General features: G+C 51.8%; 1 protein-coding gene across 2 annotated transcripts; it reads right to left on the minus strand.

The window, feature by feature from the left end:
- Window positions 1-2,648: 2,648 nt before the first annotated feature.
- Egr3 (early growth response 3) lies at window positions 2,649-8,316 on the minus strand. 2 transcript variants are annotated; one of them, XM_052191089.1, is made up of 3 exons: window positions 7,645-7,730; window positions 7,169-7,221; window positions 2,649-6,347 (listed from the first exon to the last, which is right to left on the minus strand). In XM_052191089.1, exons 2-3 carry the CDS (start codon window positions 7,206-7,208, stop codon window positions 5,338-5,340), a joined length of 1,050 nt encoding a protein of 349 aa, XP_052047049.1. In that variant the 5' UTR covers window positions 7,209-7,221; window positions 7,645-7,730; the 3' UTR covers window positions 2,649-5,337. The 2 variants fall into 2 exon arrangements, with proteins under 2 accessions (XP_052047049.1, XP_052047048.1); XM_052191088.1 differs by lacking the exon at window positions 7,169-7,221 and having other exon boundaries at window positions 7,645-8,316.
- Window positions 8,317-8,548: the final 232 nt, after the last annotated feature.

An 8,548-nucleotide genomic window follows, 5' to 3' on the forward strand; every position in this document is an offset into this window, starting at 1 on the left:
TGGAACACTCAGAGGACTCTTGTTTTCCTTACGCTTATCAATCAGGAACACTAGGGAAGTTCATGAGGGCCAGCAGTGGCAGTTCACAGTTCTCTCATCTATGCAGGTAAACCCTGAACTATCAAAGAGGGAACACTAACAACTATCCAGAAGCTAATGCCTGTATTCACCAAAATCCACCCTGTGGTTCCCTTTTTACATACTTGTAAATGTGCACACGTGTTCACAAACACACATGTACTTCAGTACCATACAAAAATATACTGCTCACAAATTCTTTATCTCATTTATGCCTAATCACTAAGAGTTTACCGTGTTCACTGAGTAAACTTTTGCAGCACCGGTTGCGTGCCACACCACATGTGGTGCCTGTGTCCATATGTCCCTCACTCTTTTCCAGAGTCAACTGTTGTTTGGAACAAGCCATAGCACTGCCTATGCCTTTATGCCTCATTATGTCCATTTTGTCTTTCAGTTTCAGGCTGGGAAGCTCTTCATTACTTACAAAACCTAGGCAGGTTGGGTAGCCAGTTTGATGATATCTGGGGCAGCCTTATCTAGCTAGCTACAAAGTTTGAATCAGTGATTACACCACACTGGGTTGGTGCCAGCCAGGCGGGCTGCCATACTGCCAAGTAACCCAGTGGTTGAACTAGGTTAGGTTGAGTAATAGCCACCAATGGGAAGTGAGTTTATTAGTCATGCAGCATAGTACATTGTTGATGAGCGCATGACTTTGAAGGCCTAGTCTGGTTGGAGAAGATACAGGTGGGGCGGGATGCTAACTATGAAGACATCCAGAGATAATATCTTCAGCTCTGATAAAATTCACCTGAAAAACCATACAAATCTGGAAGGAAACGTCTAGCTCAGCAAAGAGCTGGTCTATAGGTTCAATCACTGAGACTTTCAGCCACCTTGTTCTCCTTCTGGCTAGGAGGAGGATAGCTCCATGTGGTAGTATATAAACGCTGGAGTTTGGAATTATTAGTTTCAAAAGGGGAGAGAAAGGAATTCAAGATGGCAGTTAATGAGTGACCTAGAACTGTGTGGGTGCGAGAATTTAAGATTGCATGTTGCATTCTCTGTATTCATCTCACTTCAGAAACATTCTTTTCTAGGACTACAGTGCCTACACTACCCCTCCACCCAGCTCTGGCCTTATACTGGTAACTATAGCCAACCTGAAATCACATTCTTATTCCTTAGTGTGACAGGCCTGCATTAATATGTGGTTGCAATAATAATAAGACTGGTTTCTCTGACGCTGGGCTGGCTGTGTGTGTGTGCGTGTATGTGTGTGTGTGTATGTATGTGTGTGTGTGTATGTGTGTGTATGTATGTGTGTATGTATGTGTGTGTGCGCGCGCGTGTGCGTGTATGTGTGTGTGTAGCCAAGACACTGACTCCCCATTACAACCTGGTGCTCTGTTTCCATAACCCAGAACAGATTACATGCCAGACAGTATTTTCTATAGGGCAGGCAAGATAGGGAAGGAGGGGAAACTGAGTCTTCTAAAGACTGGTCTAGAATTAGAAAACATCCTGAGGAAAAGCAGAAAGGAAGAGAGGGATATAGACAAAAGCAAAAAACAAATATTCTCATAATAGCAATGGCAAAAATCCTAGGTTAGCCAGGGAAGTCAGTTAAGGATGAGGGAGATAGCTCATAGGGCATGGAAATCACTGTTTTCACTGGAGATAGAAATCAAGAGATGCATGGTCTGATACTAAACAAACTTTCCCTGTTCTGTGTAACTGTGTGTGCTCTGAATCTCAGAAGTCCTTTCTCCCTTAACAGCATCAAATTGGGGCTGGAGAGATGGCTCAGTGATTCAGACCAGACTGCTCATCCAGAGGTCCTGAGTTCAATTCCCAGCAACCACATGGTGGCTCACAACCACCTGTAGTGGAAACCTATACCCTCTTCTGGTGTGTCTGAAGAGAGCGACAGTGTACTCACATACATAAATCTTTAAAAAAAAAAAAAAAAAAACTAACTCAACAACAACAAGGCATTAAATCTTTGACCCCATAAGACTTTCTAAGGATTTTCTTAGACATTGACTAATATTAATGAGGACTCTGGAAAGCCTGTTCAAGTGGGATTAATGCTGGAGAACTTTAAAACCAGACTCCCCTCTTCCCATTATCTGAGCACAGAAAAGCTGCCAGCCTCCCTGGCTATCTTGCCAACCCTGAAGAACCCCTGTCAAGTCTCCACCTGTCAAGTCTCAGGCTTCAAAAGCTTAAGCAAGAGAATTTCTGGGTGCTGTTCCAGAGGCCTTTCAGGGTCTTGTCCTAAGTAAGACCAACGAGAAATACTTTACCAATCAGGAGATTTACCCATGGAAACCACAGAGAAGGTTCTAGATTTAAATCACTGCTCTGGCTCCTGTGAATTTAGTTTATCTGTCCTGTTCATCTAATCGATTGGATAGTCTAAGAATCCCGGAAGGGTAGAGTGGAATCCTCTTAGAATCAAGACTCAAAACTGGATTAGAAACACCAGAACCCACACAGAATTCTGAGCCCCATCCAGGGTCATTAGTTCTGTTCTGAGAATTTTCAGAGCAAGCAGCATGAATCCAAGCACTACAACTTGTCCACCAGACCTCCAAAGCCCCAAAGAAAACAAGACAAAAGGACCCAGGCCAAACTAAAACTTTATACCATGAAAACAAGAAATGAAATGAGATTTAAAGCCCGGCTGATTGTCAGCAAACACAATATATTTACTGTATTGGCATTTGCTCACAGGGCAAATGGTACAACATTACACCGTTTCAATATTTGCTTTTAAAAATGCTGTTTTCATTAACTATATTATATTGGCATAACAATGTGACAAGAAGTAAATGAAATGTTGGTGAAGAATCTCACCTTTTCACAATATCAAGCATTTTTTAACCTTAGTATAAGGTACTATAAATCCAAGAAATAAAAACATCCACAAAATATATTACATCTGGTTTGTCTTTTTCTAAGTACTCAACTGTATACAAAAGTCTTTCAAAAAATATCATTCCCCATAGGTTTTCCTGTTTAAAACCTGATTTTTTTTCTCTCAGTTCACATAAGTTAGAGTGCATTTTCTTTTGTTTTTTGTTTTTTTAACATGCAGACATAAAAAAATCGGGATAGCACGACCTTTTGGCAACAAAGTTTTTTTTTCCTCTTAGTTTAGCTTAAATGTCTGAGAACAGTTTTATTAAAACAAAGGAAAAGTCAGAGTTATCATGCAATGACATGCATATTCCAGAAGGAGGAAGAAAAAATATTAAAGGATATTTGATTCCTCCTTCCAGCTTTGAACTGACCAAATTTTGTGTGTGTTTTTTAAATAATCATCACATTATAAAAAGTATTCAGCAAAATACTGTCTCTGCAAAGAAAGATTTTACCCTTCGGCTGAAAAAATATGGGCCCTCCTGGCAAACTTCTCCTTCTACAAAAAGCCCGAGTACCTGGAAATTCACAATCCCCCATAATCCCCAACAATCCCCGCTCTTCGAGTTTTTCCTCCCTTGCACTAGAGTCCGTTTAGTATTATTTATCCACCACCAAAAGACGGTGCTTTTTTAACTAAAAAAAAAAAAAAACAAAAACAAAAAACAAAAACAAAAACAAACTGGGAAACGCATAAAGTGACTTTAAAAACAGACATTCTGTAAACTCCAGACCTTTGTCGCTTCTCCCTGGGCAGCTTACCGGCCACAGGAGAAATGACGCTAATAGGGAACAGTACATTCAGTCAAGACTGTGCTGGAAGCTGTGTCAGAGAGCACCCTTCTCTAAGTCTCCACTTCAAAAGGGCCACCCTGTGTGAGGAGGGGCTGGACAGGACAGCTGGGATAGAGGGCTCCTGAGAAGAGGTGAGGTAGGGCGGGGAGCTGCGATGGGGCCATGAAAGCAACACAGATTAATGCAAAAATCCCCATCTATTTTTTTTGAGGAAAATTTGAACAGAATGTGTATGCATATATACACGTGTGCACATATATCCACACACATACACAGGTAGATATAATCTCATCAGTTAACATTTTCATAAAAATAAATCATTTAAGCTGTATATGCCTACAAATTCTCTTTATTCCAGTGCACTGCACTGGATAACCAAATGCCTTAGATTTGATTTTGCTAGGAATACGGTGTTATGTAAATATATGTGTATAAAGAAACACACACATACACCTACATACACATGCTAACATCATATACACACACTTCACTTCTATCTGTTGTGGTGATCACAGAGGGCAAATGAATAGAGCCAGCCTTCCCAGGAATGGGGAATGGGTATGTGACAGAGACAAACTCTTGGGTGGTTGATTGAGGCCTGCCTTTCTGGGTATAAGATCTTCAGAGACCCAGTGAGAACCTGAGAGGGGAAAAAAGGAGAAGATGGGAGAGAGAGGCAGAGGGCAAGTTTAAGAACACAGATTTTGGAAAGTGGGGCTGAGCAAATGATTTTTTTTAAAGGTGGCTCTTTCTCCCCCAAATATCAAAATGCCTTAGGGCCTAAGAGGGAAGCGCTCGGAAAGGTAGGGAGGCTCTAAAAGGCCGGCGGCAGCAGCACCTAGCAGCTGCAGCATCCGAGGCATTTCTGTAAGAAACATTAAGGAGCAGATGGAAGACCATCTCCTCCGGTCACATGCAGGTCCTTAGCTTGGGACATCTCCCAACGGCTTGGGGACCCTATGTGAAGAAGAGTTTAGGGGTAGACACAGCCCAGTTCAGCTCAAGAGTCTCACACACGCGCGCGCGCGTTCACACACCACACTCACACATACACACGCACACTACACACAGGCGAGCACGCACACTCGCGCGCATCACCAGCACGCAAGCGCGCGTGCGTGCGGCGGGCAGCAAGCTCTGCGCTTTGGTGCGCTCCTTACCCCCTCCCCCTCTCGGGTGTTCGAGGGGGAACACAGGGAGACACTGGAGGGGGAAACAGTGAGGTGCTTGGGTCTGGCGAAGGTTGGATGGGCCCCGCCTTCAGTCCCCCGCAGGTCCTTGGCGTGGCCCAGCGGCCCCTGGATCAAGGCGATCCTAACTGAACAAAGCGGGCTAGACGCCACCTTTCCGCCCCCACGCCTTGGCTAAGAGGGGGCAGCCAGGAGAAAGTGCCTCCAGCCCTAGCCCCCAACCGCCGGCCGGTGTGAAAGGGTGGAAATGGGGGGGGCGTCGAAGGGGAGGCAAGGGGGCCGCACGTCCAGGGCGAGATCAGGGCGCGGCCCCTGCGCCTCGGTGACTGGCTTTCCCCGCTGCTTTCAGGCGACCAGCCAGGAGGCACTGGAAGGGAAAAGAAGGGATCTGGGTGCCCGATCCTCAGGCGCAGGTGGTGACCACAGGGGCCAGGGACACGGTGGGCGCCGAGGATGCAGAGGGCGCACCCCCTTTCTCCGACTTCTTTTCCTTTTGCTTGAGGTGGATCTTAGCGTGGCGCTTGCGCTCGTCGCTGCGCGCAAACTTGCGCCCACAGAACTCACAGGCAAAGGGCTTCTCCCCGGTGTGCGTGCGGATGTGAGTGGTGAGGTGGTCGCTGCGGCTGAAGCTGCGCATGCAGATCCGACACTGGAAGGGCTTGTGGCCCGTGTGGATGCGCAGGTGCCGGGTCAGCTCGTCCGAGCGGCTGAAACGGCGGTCACAGCCTTCCGCAGGACACGCGTGGGGCCGCTCGTGGAGCGGGGTCTTGCTAGGCCGATTGGGGTACTTGCGGGGCCGGATGGGTTTGAGAGTGAGCGGCGGTTGGGGCAGGCTGCCGAAGCCCGGATGGATCTGCTTGTCTTTGAAGGCCTTGATGGTCTCCAGAGGAGTAATTGGGGGCGGGTTGACCCGGATGGGGTCCATACCCTGGAAGGGCTTGTGTTCCGGAATGGAGCCCATGTCGTTGGGATGGTGGTACAGGTTGTAGTCAGGAATCATGGGGAAAAGATTGCTGTCCAAAGCCGGCTTGGCCGATTGGTAATCCTGTGGGGAATAGGCGAGCCCAGGGTTTCCCTGGGGGTCGTGGAAAGACACGGGCTCCGAGTAGAGATCGCCGCAGTTGGAATAAGGGGGCAGCGCCGGATACATGGCCTCCACGTCGCCCTGAGGAGGCTGCACCATGCTAGCCGTGGACGTCTGCGTACTGAGCGCCCCTGAGGCAGGGGGCACCCCCAAGATGCCGGCACTCATGAGGCTAATGATGTTGTCCTGGCACCAGTTGGAAGGAGAGTCGAAAGCGAACTTTCCCAAGTAGGTCACGGTCTTGTTGCCGGGGGCTGGCTGGAAAGAGCCCGAATAAGAGAGTTCCGGATTGGGCTTCTCGTTGGTCAGACCGATGTCCATCACATTCTCTGCGGAGAGCGGGGGAGAGAGGGGAGGGGTGAGTGAAGCCGAGCCGGCTCCCGGCCGCGGCGCCCAGGTCCTTGCCCCCGGAGTAGAGGGTGCGGCCGGCTGGAGTGCGCAGCGCGTGGGGTAAGAGGAACGCCGAGCCCGGCGCAAAGCGGGCGGTGCCGCGCTCCCCGGCGCAACCTGGATACAGCAAAATACTACGGATCGGGGTGTGGAGTGGCTCCGGCACACACACCGCACACGCCGCGCACACACTCACGTACCACACACATACACGCACGCGCGCCAGAGAGCATTGTTGTTCTTCCCGAGGTGGGGCGGACAGGTAGCTGCAGCTACAGGTAGTTTCAGACCCGGAGCGCGCCCGGCTCTCGCTCTCCAGCACACACAACTCGGCCTCTTCCCCCGGCCCTGTCTACTCCAAGACGCCGCGCCTTCATGCCCCAAGCGATGTCCCCCTACGCGCGCTGAGCCCGGGTGGCCGACCCAAAAGAGCTTCGACGCTTTTGTCCTCGGAGCGCAGAAGGGTGCCGCCCGTAAAGGGAGCCTCTCTCGGCCCCAGTCTCCTCCCGGCCTGAAGGAGGTTTCTGCTCCGGCTGGAGGGGAAAAACCTAAGCCCAGCTAAGGAGAGTGGAGAGCGGTGGAAAACCGGCCCATGTCTCCATGGCGGGAGCGGCCGCCGTTCCCAAGCTCCCGGGTCCCAGGATCGCCCCCGGTGGCAAACCCTTTCCCCCGCCCCGTGGGTGAGCCCCCTCCCTCTCCCCACCGTCCCCACACCCCCAATGGCTTTGCTGAACGCCCCGGAAAGGCAGCGTCGCAGTACCTCTCCCACCGTGGGGACTCCACGCCGCACATGGCTCCATCCCGGGTGGGAGGCTGAGGGAGTAAGGGGGGGAGAGCGCGGGTGAAAAAGACGCTGGGCTCCTCCCGAGAAAGGGGGCTACAGCACCACGCCTTGCGCGCAGCCCAGCGATCGGGCCCCCTGCCTGGGGAGGGAGAACCCCAGAGCTGCTCGCACCTACCTCCCTCCGGTCGGCGGCTGCCCCCACCCGGGAGAACCGAAGCCTCAACCGTGGCGTCTCCAACCAAGCCTTCCCGATCTCGGAGGGCGGGAGGAGTGGGTGGGAAAAGCAACTCGCCCCCCAGAAAATTCCCAGCGCGCCCCCCATCTTTCCATCCGTCTCTCCATCCATCCATTTCTGCATCCACCGATCTATGCATCCATCGCTAGCTCGCTCCCTCCTCCTCGTCCTCCCCCTTTCCTTCCTCGCTGCCTCGCCGCCTCACCGCCACCCTTACCTGTAGCCATCTGATTGTAATGGGCTACCGAGTCGCTGCTGCTGGAGAAGAGGTTGAGCGCGCTGGGGATCTCCTCGGGGTACAGATTGTCAGGCAATTGATTTAGCAAACTGCTCATGGTCACCGGCAGCTTCTCGGCGAGTTTGCCGGTCATAGCACTCCCGAGCTACAGCCGCCGCCACCGCCGCCGCCGCCGCCTGTTCCTAACGCAGCTTCCAGGCTAGCGGCATCCGAGAGGCGATCCGTGGTGCAGGGGAAAAGCATGCGAGAGGGAAAGTTCGGGGGGAGGGGGGAGTGAAAAGGGGAAGGGGTGGGTCAGGGGACGGGATCTATTCTTTTTGGGGGGGGTGGGAGAGGGGCAAAGAGGGTAATCCTCTCGGGTGCCTCAGCTGGTGCGGTGCGACGCTGGGTCGTGGGGGTGGGGTGGGGCGTGTGCGGGGAGTGGGGTGGGGGCTGGGCTGGGGGGGATCTAGGCTCCAGGGGGGTCAGACGCGGCTTCAGTATTGATCTCACAGACACGCGCCTGCCGACCCCCCCACCCCCCCGATCTGCCACAGCCACCGCCGCCGCTGCCGCCGCCACCTCCTCTGCTGCTGCTGCTGCCGCCGCTGCTACCACCACCAACCAGCCCCGCCGCTTCCTAGCTAGCTCACTGCTGCCCAAAAGCTCCCAGCCAGGGAACTCCACCAGTCTATTTATCTGAGCCCCGGGAAAGCTCCGTGACGTAGCTGCCCATATATGGACAGACAAAGCCCAGCCGAAGGGGCGCGACGTCACAATGGAAGCTCCTCACAATGGAACATTAGAAAGCAGGAAGCGGGCCGCAGCCAACGTGCAGCGCCCGCACCGCTCGCCGTTCTTAAAAAAAAAAAAGTCATTTAGAAGATTAGAAAGAAGGAACGCG

This window comes from Apodemus sylvaticus, chromosome 8 (genome assembly GCF_947179515.1).
Source record: "Apodemus sylvaticus chromosome 8, mApoSyl1.1, whole genome shotgun sequence".
Taxonomy (NCBI): Eukaryota; Metazoa; Chordata; class Mammalia; order Rodentia; family Muridae; genus Apodemus; species Apodemus sylvaticus.

What these genes read in the sequence shown, in the direction of transcription:
- Egr3 (XM_052191088.1), bottom strand. Translation starts at nt 7,798, where the DNA reads ATGACCGGCAAACTCGCCGAGAAGCTGCCGGTGACCATGAGCAGTTTG. An exon ending in TTACAATCAGATGGCTACAG is followed by an intron (nt 6,348 to 7,644) that starts GTAAGGGTGGCG and finishes CGCTCTCCGCAG; the next exon opens with AGAATGTGATGGACATCGGT.